This window comes from Cygnus olor, chromosome 6, assembly GCF_009769625.2.
Source record: "Cygnus olor isolate bCygOlo1 chromosome 6, bCygOlo1.pri.v2, whole genome shotgun sequence".
In the NCBI taxonomy this organism is placed as follows: Eukaryota; Metazoa; Chordata; class Aves; order Anseriformes; family Anatidae; genus Cygnus; species Cygnus olor.
The window spans coordinates 31,952,146-31,967,492 of record NC_049174.1 but is presented as its reverse complement, the minus strand read 5'-3'; the positions used below and the strand labels follow the sequence as shown (position 1 = coordinate 31,967,492).

Sequence of the window (15,347 nt, the reverse complement as noted above, 5' to 3'; positions counted from 1 at the left end):
AAACAATTTGGGAAGACATACTCAAACCATCTCTGCAGGTTTGAGTCCCAGCAAACCATACGCTGCAGGGTGCAGCATGAGATGGGAAAAAGAGGGCAGCACATTTTGTCTGCCTGGGAAGGATTATTCTTCTGAGATTCACTGAATTTGCATGCTGTGCCTTTGACCATTATAGCAAGCATACACCCACGTGGATTCTCTGAACCGAGGTGCAGCATTAACCAACACCAGTATCCCATCTGCAGCTGAGATCAATATTTGATAGTTTGTAGGAAAGTGGAGTAGAAGGCACAAACAGCAGACAAATTATGAATCAGAAGGAAAAATAAATATCCCTTGATCCCACAGGCAGTCGATTAAAAAAAAAAAAAAAAAAACAAAACCAAAGGTTTGAGATTTTTATTAAAATTGCCTTAACTCAGAGCTACAAATACAAGTTATGTCATGCAGACAGTCCTGTATTCCCAAAGATTCATTGCAGAAGGGGATGAGAAAATCAATAGAAGGAGTTAAATCTACAGATTCCAAGCCAGAAATGATCACAGAAGCTATCTGAACTCAACCTTTTATATTTTTACCCACAGTCACACTAAACTAACTCTTGACATAAAGATCCAAAGCTTATCTTTAAGAAAAAATGTCCCAGGGCTGCCAATTCTGTCATCTTTACTGAGCTCCTCCATGCTTTCCTACCTCCATGTACATCATCAGCTTTTCAGTAACTATATATATGTGACATAGATGTCTCTGAATTTTCTCTTTGTTAACCTGAATAATTTTAGCTATTTGAACCTTGCATTGTTATATTTGCCTTCTGACCCAGAGTTATACTTACAATTTCTTAGCGCTCCTCTCTACTCATTTCACATTCTTGCAGTGTGCATTCCAGGAACTGTGCATTTTCTGACAATGTCAATCTCACCAGTTTTGTGACCAGAGACAAGATCACCCTGTGACTTTTACTTGTGGCCCTTATAATGAAGAATTGCATCAACCCTTTTTACCATGATACTGCACTGGCAACACACAGTACAGTATCCATCTATATAAACCCGTAATTTTAATTTCCATATCCTATCTACAATTCTGATTGGTTAACCAGGTGAGACAGATCACTTGATAGGAGTACTCGGTCTTCCTCATTTTTCTTTGTGAGACCACTTTTGGTCCTCCTGATGTTTTCCTTTAATTCTGTATAATGTAAGTTTTGGATTCACAGTCTCATAAAACAAATCAAATGCCATGAATAAAACCCAATATACAGATTCAGCATAGTTGCCCCTATCAAATGTAACATTGTCAAAATTTGTCTGGCAAGATCTTTGTTCCATAAAATGCTATCAGGTATTAATTATACTCCTAGCTAGTATTTTGTAGGAAGAATCACAAGTTCATAATGACACTATTTTATCTGGAATTGCTGTCAGGATACAGACCCTTGGTAGTCTTTCTTCACCTTTATTAGCACAGAATAATCTTATCCATCAGAACTTTGAGAACTATTAAAAGTAGAAAGTTTTCAATTAGTAGTTTTAAAGATTGCTTTGTGTACATCATCTACAGCAGGAGACCTGAAAATATGTGGCGTTCATTATCCTTTGCTCAAGATAGAATGCTTTCTATTTTTGTGATGTCCTCAGATGGATAATATAGTTTTCAGTACTGTGTTTTCTGTCCAGACATAGGATTTTTCCATGACAGTACTCTTACTTCACTTCAAATTAAACAAGAATTTTTTGGAGGAGGAACTTTGCTCCTCTGAATGGCTTTGTGAAGTGGTAGGGATCCCTGAACTTCTTTGTTGCAAAGATAACAAGATAATAAAAATATATTTAAAAAAAAAAAAACAGTTGTTTGAATAGGCAATGTTAAGGACTGGGTATTATTTTCTACTGTAGACTTTGTGACCCTAGGTAACAAAAATTTAGAAACAAATATGTTTATGGCTCTTACTTACATCTGAGCTATCAATGAAAAAATCATCATTGTGGCCATCTACTGTCCCATTATCCAGCCTGAGAAGAGCTCTGCAAGCTATTGACTGGAATGAGACTTCTGTAGAAATTAATATGATTACTTTTGAAGACTGCATTTATGCTCAGCACTTGCATGGTATTTTGATGAAATCTTTTATCTGAGAATCTCCATGCATTTTGTAAGTGTTCATTTAGTTTATGCACTTCAGGAGTTAACTACTGAATCCAATATGCAGATGAAAGCCTGGATTCAGTGAGAGGTATAATTACTGTCCACTAAAGTCTGCCTTTTGGAGAGGTCTGACTTTCCGTTTTCTGTTCTGATCATTTGAATAAAATATGATTCTAACTTAAGAACAAAGGCTTTGCTTTATGTAATTCGTGGTATCTGCTGTTTCAAATGTTGTTGCACACCATGTGTATAACTTGTTAGAAGAGCCCTAGGACTGTGTATTTTAGCCTTGGTTCTATTAGTAATTTTAAGGGCAAGTTCTTTATGTGAATGAAATTGTCTTGGTAGGATTTGTTAATAAAGCATGATATTAAAAATCCTGTTGACCAGTTGTACATGGCATGTTGGACAGGTAGATAATTGTAAAGGAGTTATATCTTGATATTGTTGTTTGGACCCGGGTAGTGCATTAGGCTCAAATATGCATCATTCAGAGCACTGTACAAGCAGGGAGCATGAACATGAGAGCTGTTGATGGCTGTTCAGTGTCTCTAGGTTATATACACCATTTATCACATTCTGGTTTATTCATAACTGGGAACAGCACTTTGGCTAGGCAACTTTATTTTTTGCATAATATTCCTTAAAAGTGTGGAACAAGATTCTTAGGAATTTTCATTGCTAGCCTACCTTAAAAAATAAGTGCAAAAGAATCTAAAAGATGTTGTAGAAAGTTTAATATCCTGGGGTAGCCAGTAACCTGAAACCAAAGTAACTTTCTATGAATTGTTACTGCTTTTCTGTCAAAATGATTTTGAAATCTTTATTTACTAAAGTTTTAAATTTCACACTTCACAATATAATTTTTCTTCCTAGAATCCAGCTCTGATATGCCTGCCCTGAATTCCATCAATCCCACCCCACTTCCCAGCCACAATCTAAAATAGCTTAGTACACTCTTTAAATGAGGCTTCATTAATTTTTCAGAATATACCAGAGGACTTTCACTAATGCTGTATATCTGGAGCTTCTGTGCAGTCAATTAAAATACAGCTACATTTTTCTGAATAAGTGAAGCATATTTTTATGATAGCATAACCTTTTTCTCCAGTCATGTCTACTTGCTTCTTCATAAAATTCAGGCATCTGTAATGAATTTCTCAGGCATTACTGAAGATTAGTAAAGTCCTTTTGTATTTTCTTTAGGCTTAATTTAGAACTTTTCTTATGCTTTTCACATTTTTATAACAAAATAGTTTCAGTTGATTAAGTATACTTCTATTACAAGGGTTTGAAATAAACAAAGAGTAAGTGCTTGATCTCTTTTTAGAAATAGTGAGAAATTTGGAACCAACTTTTTTTTTTTTTTAATCAAGGCTCATGTAGTTATTGTGTATCATGTACTGTATCATTGCAAATACTTAAACAAACAGATACAAAGCCTTTTTCACAGGAGCCACCATTAACTTAGTAATTCATATTTTTTTCTTTAGTTCAGACGTATTTGTTTTTTGTTTTTTTATGTTATGGAAACTTATAAATCAAGTTAAGTGGTAGAAGGAAAAATCATGACAGAGTTCATTGCAGTGTTTTACATGTTTTACAAACATATTGCTTTAACCTTTTTTTCTTAACATGCCACTTATCTGATGATCTGGTATTCTTTGGCCCAGCACTAATCACACAGAAGACAGATATAGTACATATCTTTATCAATCCAGTTACCAGAGGTATAGAATAGTACAGAGGTTTTTTTAGAAACACGTTCAAGGAGTATGTGAACATGGTGTACAGTAAAAGGTTTTTGCTTTGCAAAACTTTGATTTGGTATACAGCCTTTCGATAGCGAATGCGCTCAGACCTTAAAATGTCAGAGTGGCAGTGATTTCTTGATGGAAGCATTTTTAGGTTCAGGATGTTACTTCATTCACATCAATCTCACTGGACATGTTGTCACCACATAAAATGTTTCCATTTAAATGAAATCGTATTTTTGAATGAGGTGAATATGCCATAGGGCATAAACGAATTTTTTTGAAGCTCATGAGACTGATCAACAAAACTAGTTATGATGTATGCAATTCTTCTCTCTGTCTTGTTTGAAGCTCATGAGGAAGATAACAAAACTCATTATGAATCATAAAATTGTTTGGGTTGTAAGGGACTATAAAGATCATGTAGACCCTGCTATGTGGGTTCCACTAGATTATGGCGTATGCAATTCTTCTCTCAGTCTTGTTTGTGTATTGTAATGAAGATATTCTAATGACTTTAGTATGCTTGTTTTCTCTACAGATATTTTATTAAGTAATCAATGTGTTTGCTAATTGTTAATGCCTTTGTTGTTGCAGATACAGCAGTGATATATAAAAATAGGAATGGACACGTTATTGAACTGAATGTAGAAACAAATACAACTACATTATTATTGGAAAATACAACTTTTGTAAGTAATAAGTTTTATTTCTTGTTGGAAGTCTGCTAGTCTGCTTTTTTTTTTTTTTCCTTTAACAGTGAGTGTAATATTTAAAGATTACAGAAAATGTGTTTATAATCTAGAGTAGGTTATATGTAAATGGAAAGTATGATCCATTCCTCTGTCAGTGCATGATTTCTGGCTGAAGTTATTTGTTGTTTTATTCAACTTAGGTGTAAATAACCAAATCGTTGGGGGATATGTTTCTGGCCACAGTCCATGCTTTTTTCAGGCTATTTCAACGATCATACCTGGAATGCGTGCTAGTGAAACTAGCTGATGTCTATTATAGGAAGAGACTTCATAAAATGAAGGATCTGTACCCAAAATATTGAGAGCTTTTTCCTGTCAGAAATGGAGAAAAATGTTCAAAAATCATATGAAAATTTTCCTTTAAGCAATTACAAATATAATATATATATTTCCTAGTCCTGGTATTCTCTGGTTTACCTGTTCTTCTGTGCTTTAACGTCAAACTAGATGGTTGGGGATTATTCCTCTTGACCAGAAAGCAGTATATAAGTAAGTGGTTTGCATATGTTTCTGAGTAGCAGTAATTGCTAAGAAATGTTTTATTTCTTAGTCTACATTTTCCTTTGCTTTATGTGGTTAGTTTCAGTGATACCACTTATATCCTACCCTGTAATTCTCGTTTATCAGAGCTTTGCAGCGTAAATGCATGGCGTGTCAATCAATCCTCCTAAATACTCCATACAGACCACTAGCTGTTATTGCTAATCCCTGTATTTTTAATTTAGAAAAATATTTGCACCTGCAGACCCAAAAGGTTGACTCATTTTCATCAGAGATCTTTAGCAAAGGCTGATTTTATTCCTGGCCTTTGCTGATACAGATTCCTCATTTCAAAGCATTAAGCCCCTGCTGACTTTTCCTTCTAACTCCTTGAACTAGAAAGGGGAGAGCAGAAGTTTGGGAGAATGAACTAGACACTGACTTCCCAGGTCAATGTAAAGATGAATGAGAAGGGAGGAGAGATTTGAATATTAAGAGTGCATGTGTGAGGCTCCCTTACTGTAAGCTGCACCCTTCCATATGCTGGGATGTGTCTCTATGTACTTCCTAGCCCAAAAAAGACTGGCAGGCACAAAAGTGGATGAAAAGGTGAATATCTGTCAAATACAAACCACGAAACATTGAGGAAATATTTTCCCTCTTACCTGTGTGTATCTGTGAGTGCTTTCCTGGCTAAGTAGAGGATTAACTGTGTCAGGCCTACATATTACCTTTAGCGCATAACTTGAATGCAAGTAGCCACATGGACATCTCAGGCTCTAAAATTTGACTGTAATGACAAGCCACAAGTTTCCTCATAAATTAATTCATACATTTTTGGCTGCAAGTGTTTGGCTCATGCAAAGGCTATTGCCAGCATGACAAGCTATTCGGGCCATTATGCTAAACCAGTGATGCCAAGTAATGATGGATCAGTATGGACAAGCTGCTTCACGCTGTGAGTGTCTCATCTTGTCAGAAAGTTGCTCTTTTTTTTTTTTTTTTTTTTATGGAGCTAATTCATCCTGAAGTCATGCAGACTGACAGAGCTCTAGACACTAGATATCTACACTTAATTAAATGTGGGAAACTGATCCAAGATGGATAATATTCAAGCAACCATTTAATAATTATCTACGGAACAGAGTCAAATAAAGACGTGTTTTTTCTTGTAAAGCTTCACTCTGTACACAGTCAATAGCTAAGAGTGTTAGATGTAAATACAGTGGATTTCAGCAATGACTGTTTACATGGAAGTAGAATAAAAAGTTGAAAACAGAGCAGAAGTCTCAGTAAGTTTGTTGGCATATGTTTGGCAGAGAGCAATCGGAAATGTTGCCATGCTGAGTTGTCTGTCTCTGTTGAAAAAGGTGGCCAGTGATCCTAACAGAAGATCACAATATTACAGAGGCAGACTGTGCATCTGAAATCAAAAGCTGTCCTGTTCTTATAAGATCCACTGTCCCCAAATTCATACTACTGAAAGTACTCTTCCAAGTTAGACGCCTGGCTCGTTAATCAAACATTTTCCCCACTCAGTGTCACATCTGCTTAACCACTAGTGCATAATTAGAATGGTGCTGGTTTAATGACTCTGCAGAGCTGTCTTATATTAATAAAAAATACAGCACAGATCCAATATAAGCAGTGGCAATGAAAGTTCCCTTTTTCTTCCCTATAAAAAGGTTTCAGTTGCGGAACAGTCACCTTTAGATGGGAGTGATTAGCTTGTTTTCAGTGTGCATTCCCTCTCCTGTTTGCCTGTGCTCAAGCAGCCCACAGAAGTGGCAGGCTTTTCTTAGTAATGTTGATAATTATCCACTGAAAACTGAACTGCCAAAGTAAAGTCATTGCACAGGGAGAAGGGACTAGTAATGATTCCTTGTCACTACTGATCAGGCAGTATTTGAACCAGCAGAAGACATTTTTGTTTTTCCTTATTACTAATCCTGTAAAGCAGTCTTCCACTGTGTACAGATCACTGGCTTTTGATTTGTATCTTGGAGACTGCCATTTTTTTGTGCAAAGTACATTTCTTTTATCCTTCTTTGTGTTGCTTATTGCCTAAAATCAAAGGTACTCCTACTGAAAAGCCACTATGCTTACTATGCATGGGTATTAACAAAAAAAAGCAAACTACATTTTTGTTAAAAACTTGTTATATAGAGAGGTGTTATAAAATACAGTTTTTAATTATAACTTTAAAAGTGCCCATGCACATGGAAAGAAGAAAAGCTAGGGTTTTGACATTCTAAGATGCCCATTTGTCTTCCATGGGGAAATACGTATGCAAAGTTCCTGACTTAGAGTATTTTTTTTCCAGTTTCATGAAGATTGATTCAGACAGTAGAAGAAATTACTGCACTTCATTTACCCTCTTCAAATGGAATCCTTTTCTATAATCAATCTATTAGTGAAACAATCTGACCTTTATATAATTAAACTGCTATCAAAGCAATCTTATGTGTAACGAATACAGTGTTATAAGAGAAAGGAGTAGCTTTTAAAGCATGATGAATATCTTTTAGCTTCTCTGGAGGTCATAATTTAAAGACATGTTTTCTAAACTATACCTGTCCTGTGCCTATTTTCATGTAGTGCATCCTGTTCAAGCTGCCTAATAAATAGTTAATATTCTCAGCCAGCCGCATGTAAATGTTAACAGCTGGAGGCTAGACAGGTCTTCTAGTAGATGGAGCCAAAAAAAGCCCTGGACATTAATCACTGTGTGGCATCCTGATGCTTGCACTGTTGCCTCGATAAATGATTACAATATGTTCTCTATCATCTGTCTGAGGTGCCTATCACCATGAGCCTAAGTGACTTGCTTACCAGTTATTCAGCATTTAGCAATACTTTATTGCACATTACAGTTAAAAAAAAAAAAAAAAGACATTATGCCTCATTTATCTAAGTAATTTCAGAGTTTAACAAACATTTTATTTATATTTTTTGTCATCAATCATTACAGAAAGCCACTAAAGGCAAGTTACCACTTCCCACACAACCTGGCCACAAGACCTGGGTATGCTGTAGAGGAAAGTATGGAGGAAAGGCATGGGAGGTTGTCCATCTGGTCCTTTATTATACTTCTAGCTCAGCCTCCCTTATCTGTTTTCCAGTGCTCAAACCCAAAACAAAATGAAGAAAGCAAATAGATGAGAGAAAATGTGGGTAGGGACTGTTATATGTTCTGTGTTCAAATGTGTTGTAAACCTCTGAAAGAAGCCTTTAGAAATTTTGCCTTCATATCTTTCTCTTAAAAAAGCCAGAATTATTCTGACAGTGGTAAAAATTGTTATTTGTTAGGTCTCACTTCCACTGCCTTTGTCATGGATGTATGCAAAAATAGTCAGATGCCTTGCATGCACTCAGTCCAGAATCCTTGATCAGAAATGAATCTACCATGACCCCTTATGCTTTCCCATTATAGGTGATTAGATATGCTTTGAGTCATCAAATAAAAAGCTTTTGATTTCTTTGTGATACCCAACAATATTCTAGAGTGTCCAAACTGACAACAGTTACACTTGTAAAGTCTTGTGTTATAATAGCCTTCACCCAGCTGTATGCTTTGGACTCTTCTAAAGCCCAGCCGTTGCTGACCTTCTCTCCCCATTTCTTTCTGTGCCTTTCCATGACTCTTTTCAAGCTCAAGGGGAGACTGCATCCGAGTGCACAGCAAACAAATCCTATAAGTTGCAAACCTGTTTTCAGGGGCTTGCCAGGAGTATACTCTAGAGTATGTTGTATTGTCATGTTCCTGTGGGCCATCTTTTACACAAGGGTGGAGAGAGAGGGATTGCTTCTTGCTGCCTAGTAATTAGTGGATGGCATCAGAAGGGTGAGCAGAGCAGAAGTAGTCTTGGCTCATGAGTCATGATTAGGCAGTGACAGCCCAGCTGTGAAAACCCCGCGGAAGCCTTGCAGCCAAAAGCCGAGAATGAGCGTTTTAGTATGAACAGAGCTTTTGGCAGGAACTGTTTTGTGCCGTTTCATAGAGCGTTCTTCATAAACACCCCTTCTCATTGATAGTCCTCTTTTTGATTTATTTTTGTTTTGTTGTTGTTTTGTCCCCACACACTCCCTTCTTTTGATGGGAAACTCAGTGCAGCATCTTAATGCAATTATAGTTTCTTTGTTGATTAATATAGCTTTAATTGCAAGAGTAGCTTACATGCTTATATTTTAAGAGTCTTGTATAAGAGCCTAATGAAAGGGTGAATAATGGTAAATACATTAAACAACATTATATAACCTCATAAATATTAGTAATTGTTGCAACACTGGACATTTTAATGACCCACACATGTTGTAAATAGGTTGTTATGAACACTGCAACATTATCTCCTCTCTCCCATGCTCCTCTAAATGTTAAATAACCCCCTCAGCAAAGCCTTTTCAGTAAAACCTTTTCAGGGTTTTTATGGGTTAGGGTTTATTGATGCACTGCACCACTGCACAGAGAGAGGGGAAGGCCTGACAGATGGAAGGGCTTGCTGTCACTGTGGTCTGGTGGTGGCCAGTGGTGTTTGTCCAAGTACAGGAGGCTTCAATGTATAAAATGCAATGAAGTATGTGCCATAATGTCAGGTTAGGGTAGCTCTGTGTGGGATCTCTCTAAAAAAATACCCCTGATATAGAAAAGAGTTCAGGGCTAACTATGCCAAAGATGAGGAATGAGAGGAAGAAAAATTCTGTGGTTTACTCATTAGAGGTTATTTTCTACTAGAGAAACAACGGTGCAAGGCTCTAGTGAGATTCATAGGTCTGTTCATTCTTTTTTGTAACCTACAATCACCTCTTCATCCACATGAAAACACTTGAGTGGGTTGGTTTATGTTTTTCAGAACTACCCAGGATGCCCCCTCCATAGGGTAGAGTTCAGATTGGATCATGTTTTAAGGCGTGCTCACCTTTTACACTGGATAGGAAACCTGACTGTTAACAATTACAACATATAGAATCAGAGCATTTTTGGAGGTGGACTAAATGCTCAGGTGACACGGGAAATAACGTGTTAAGAAATGTAACCTTGGAAACCCAAGTTTTTCAACATTCTAATTATGATGCATTTTCCTAATTACAACCAGACTCTCTTCTCTGAGGTCCCCTATTTTTACTGCTACAGGGTTTGCTCTTCTGCTAGGCTCCACTCTCCCCCGCTCTCTCATCTGACCTCCCAGTGGTCCATCTTCTCCTTTCAGTCACAGTCACTGGTAATGGAAGAAAAATCCCATCGCTCCCTTGATTGCTAATACCACTCTAGGAACCTGCTACATGCCAAATCCCTTCTCGTTATGCAGCTACTGTAATTCTGTCCCATCTGATTCCTCTTATGCATTGCCATTTGGTCAAAGCCTGTCTGATAAGTTGAGCTGAATACCTACCAATGAATGCTAATGAGCTGTCAAACATAGGTGTTCAGTTATATCATTAAATTAAAATTCTGATGGAGATATAGGTAGGTGATATAGAAAGATGTATAATTTGCTAGGTAGTAGTATTTCCACCAGCATTAAAGTGACAGTCTAGAACTCCTGAAATATTTTATCCTGGATGAATAACAAAAATTTTAAAAGCCTAAATATGTGTAAAAGGAGTATTAAGCAATAGAGAAGAATAATAATAGTAGTGTGAAAGATGTAAATTTCTGGGGAAAGCAGAAGTATAAGAAACTGAAACAGAAGGAAGTGTAAAACTAAAGGAAAAAACAACAAATAAGTGAATTCAGCAAAAGCAAAAATTTCCTCTAATGAGTTTGAAATGTGATGTGTTATTTCACTTAAAACTATCCAAATGAAAATATGAAAGAAGAGTAAATTGTTTGACAGGTAATAAGGATCCATTCTTACAGCTGTGGGCTAGACTGTCTTCGAGGTAACTTCTATCTGTATGCTCTGTGGCATATTTTTGAAAGTTTATGAATAAGGGACTGATTTAAATGTTATAGCAGTTTAAATCCACCAGAAGCATAAAAACAACGTTTTACAGTAGATGCAAAAAGAAATAAAAGCATGCTTATACTGAGGGGTACCCAATGTAAAGCCTCTTCTATACACAATCACAACAGGCATTTCTGTTAATAGCAAAACACACAAAATGTAAAATTAAAAAAATCAATGCAAAATATTGACTTGAGAAACGTTCACTGGAATTTTGGTTTCCATTTCAATCACCCGTGCATGAAAAGGTGGAATAATAGCCAGTTTCAGTGTGTGTGGCGGCATTATGTTTCTGTTACAGGATCTCTTTCATTTTTTCACTTTCACTCATACTGTCTCAAGCTGTTCTCATCCTCTTTTTTTCTCCATGCAAAACTACATTTTGCAAAACTTATTTGGTATCTGGACAAGAGAAGGAATCTGGAAAACTAAAGGGCAAAAGACACTATCTCCTTTTGCCTCCATTTGACTAATACCCTTGTTATCTCTGGTGGCAGTCAGACTTGCAGTCATTGCTTGTCCATGAGATCATGCATCACTGTCAGGAAAAAAAATGAAAACCCTTATCACATGAAGCATTTATTTCAAAGGAACCTGGAAATTCAGTGTTAAGTGTGGTGAGATATAATTATATAGTCAAGGGGTTTTCAATTGGGTGAGAAATGCAAGGGCAGATACAGGATCATTCTTTTATGTCTGAAAAAGTGAAATGATGTCATATTCAGCAATCTTGGAAAAAACTGATGACAAATTTGTAAATTAAGAAAGGAAGACTGTACAGGTGAAATGTGACTAATTTGGGGATAACAACAATTTATCTGCTCAAAATGTTTTATGCTTGAATACAGCTGATTGCTCTTGTAGACATTTTATGTCTTGATGTGGCTAGGTAGTACAGACAAATGTTAAGGACATAAGGAAATAACCTTTCTTTCTTCCTTGTCTTCAGCCTTTCCTCTGTTCTGGTTTGGAAAGAGGATATGGGTGTATGTGGAGTGCACAGTGCAGCACAGGGTAGGATTACCCCCAGTCTGCTAACCAGCTGATACTGTGCAGTGATGCAGAGGGAAACGAGCCCTGCTTCTGCATCCAGGGACAAAGCCTAATTAGCTGTGTTTCTCCCCGTTTCAGTGCTTATTTGTCCAGAGCTACATTTCTTACAGATCAAGAAAAGATAAGCCATGGAGGCAGAATCATAAGGGACAGCATTTAGTTCTATCATCCTGAGGAAGGCTCAGTAGCTCCTGACAAAGCAAGAAGCTTGAAAAGTTGCAGATATGCAGACATGATAGTGGAACAAGCATTCTCCAGATTTCTGATAACAAGACACTTGAGGTTATTTATTCCCACTGTTTCCAATATGATATTTTTTCAACACTTTCCTTAAAATTCAGAAAAAAATGTATTCTGGGAACAAATCCTTGAGGTCAAAGCCTTCACAAATTTATTTTTAATAAATAAATTCATCCCTGTAACAAACATCCCAATACACGATCTCCTCAGGGTTTCAGCAGCATACATCTAGTCTCCTATGGAGGGAACCAAAATTTTCTTTTAAATCCATCACCTGGTGATCTTATCTCTTCAGTCATGGAGTCGGGCTTCTGTTGGCTGATGAAATACCTTAGACATATTTATGGGGAAAAACTGAAATATTTCTTTTGTTTTAGTCAGCTCACAGTTTCTGAGCTTGCTTTCCATGTTAGGCAGGAGGAATGAGTCAGGTGGTTTCTGTTTGTTTGTTTTGTTTTTAATCAGAAAGGTTTCTTTTGCGCACACAAGTATGGTTTCTGAATTTATTGCCATGATTTTTCTTGTCTGAAAACAAAACAAAATTGGGTCACTTAAATCCCTCTGAAATTCTGTTTATTGTTCGTAAATTCAGCTTAAAAAATAGGTTGATTACGTTTTTAGGATAGTTTAAAGAAATCAGCAGTACTATCAGCCTTGACCATGAACACATGATTTTTTGTGATCTTCTAGTTTTTATTTTCTTGTTTCTTAGGTGGAATATTAAGAAAGTATAAAATAGCTTTATGATCCTCTTAGCAAGAATAATCCCATTATACCAACAAAATGAAAACTGTTTTGCTAAAACCATTACCTGCAACGAAGAGATTATAGCTCATTGGTATTGCACTTATACCATGTGTCGAAGGTATTCCTGGAAGCAAACAAAATTTTGCATGTGAGTGCAAGCTGAATGAACAAGGAAATCTTGAGTGGGATTCAAATTATTTTAAATCCCAAATTCCCAAGATTCTACCTGGATACAGAGTAAGTGAGTAGCTCTTCCTTGTGATGCCTCAGATCACCAATACTTTGCAGCTGAGCTATTCAGGTGTTTGCATTAAATGCATCATTATTTTTGTGGTGGCATAATCAGTGAAATAAGATTCTTAATAAATAGAGGAAATGGTAAGCACCACATTCCCTGAGAATGAATTTGGAAAGCTGCATGTGTTATATATTGCTTAAGACTGAAGTAGTGGGGTAATAATTAATAAACCACTACAAAGTAGAGAAATTTCCTATCTAAAATTGTTTTCAGTGATGTGCTATGTAAAGGGAATGTTGCTCATAGATTTAGTCTCTGCTTAAAGATGATTATCTCATAAAAGGCTCTTTGTACACAGTAGAAATCTATTCTGTGTACTTTTTAGATTAAAAAAACACACAACCTAAAAGCATATTTTTGTCTTCTTTCCTCAAGACTGCAGACTTATCTTCTAAGTTTTGATACTTCCATGCTCTTATACGTAGTTTGTCTTCAAAAAATTTTTTTTTCTTTAGATTTCATTTGGATAACTTGGTTCTAATTATGTTACCTAATAACTTGATTTTAATTTGTACGTCAAGATGTGGTGTCTTCCAAACTTATTGGAAGATTAGACTTTTTTTTGTTATTTAGGAGTAGCTCAGCTACTATAAATATATTGGTCTGTGATTGTTGGTTAGTGCACCTTAAACCCTTGTTGAATTCATTAGATTAGCAGTGGGATTAGGCTAAACAGAACAGGATGCTTAAGAAGCAAAATCGGGGAAAGTATTCAAAGAGGGGATAGGTGTTGTTTTGCACAACTATTTGTATGCTTTCTTTCATCTTGTATCTTTGTGGTTCTGGTTTTTTTTTTTGTTGTTGTTGTTCTTCTACATCTATTATTTCCATTTTTCACTTCTTTCTTTCCATCTCCTTCTGCAGACCTGTCTCAAGATTCATTTAAAATTATTTCCTGCAATGCCCTTTAAAGCACATTCTTATCTTCCTTTTACATTAAATGCATTAAGTTCTTTCCAATGTCAACATTACTCCTTGATTAAATTACAAGCCTGAATTCAATTGGGTGTCCTGTAATCTTAGCTAGATATAAAGCAATGTTAGTTTTATAATGGTACCTTATGTTCCACTTTATTTTCCACTAAGCATTTTATTTCTTATAAGAAAAAGAATTTTTCTTTAGTGAAAGTTGTCTTGCAAATGTTTATGTATGTGGTATTGGAAGAAAAGCAACAGAGACATATTGCAGACTTTTTTTCTTTTTCGTATGTTATCTTTAAGTTTAACCTAGTGATGAATGTCCCTTATAATCGTTCCTGAAGTACATACCAACCAAAGCATTTTCCTTCATCCTCTGTAAATGAATTGGTTATAGTTTTTATCCTTAAGCTTAGTGCCTGCAATCAAGACTAGAAACTCATCAGATTTTTAATTCATAGTTAGTGTTGATGCCAGATTGATCTGTCACCATTTTACCCATTCCAGCCTAGACTAAGAATTATTGGAGTACTTCTTTCATGAAAATTAAGTAGGTTTTACTAATCAGAACTCTTCTGAATGGGGAGTTCTTAAATTAATGGTAAGATAATTTGGAGAGAAAAAAAAATGATCCTTCTTTCTGTAAACTCACTGTAATTGTTACTTCATTTAGGTAACTTTCAAAGCATCAAGATACTCAGTTTCACCAGACTTAAGATTTGTTCTTCTTGCATATGATATAAAACAGGTAAGCCGACTATTCATTTTTAAATGAGCCTTTAAATTAAAACTCTGAAACCCTTGTTGTTTTGTTTATTTTGTATGTAATTCCACATAACATAATTTGATTCAATGACTTAATATCTCTTTCCCTAGCTTTCTAATGAAATGATGGTAAAGTGTGTATTTAAATATGCACAGAAATATTGCAATATTCTCTGTTTAGAGGTAAATTGCCATGACTTCTCTGAAGTGTCATGCCAGTTATGTAGTAGAGGTTTCATAACCC

The 15,347-nt window shown here is 36.0% G+C and overlaps 1 protein-coding gene across 6 annotated transcripts in view; it reads left to right on the top strand.

Annotated features, from left to right (window-relative positions):
- The window catches only part of DPP10 (dipeptidyl peptidase like 10), a 486,601-nt gene that overhangs the window by 344,101 nt on the left and 127,153 nt on the right, over window positions 1-15,347 (top strand). For all 6 annotated transcript variants that reach the window (XM_040561195.1, XM_040561191.1, XM_040561193.1 and 3 more), the window contains 2 exons: window positions 4,500-4,594; window positions 15,012-15,086. In XM_040561195.1, coding sequence (XP_040417129.1) covers window positions 4,500-4,594; window positions 15,012-15,086 — 170 coding nt within the window. The remainder of the gene's footprint in view (window positions 1-4,499; window positions 4,595-15,011; window positions 15,087-15,347) is intronic.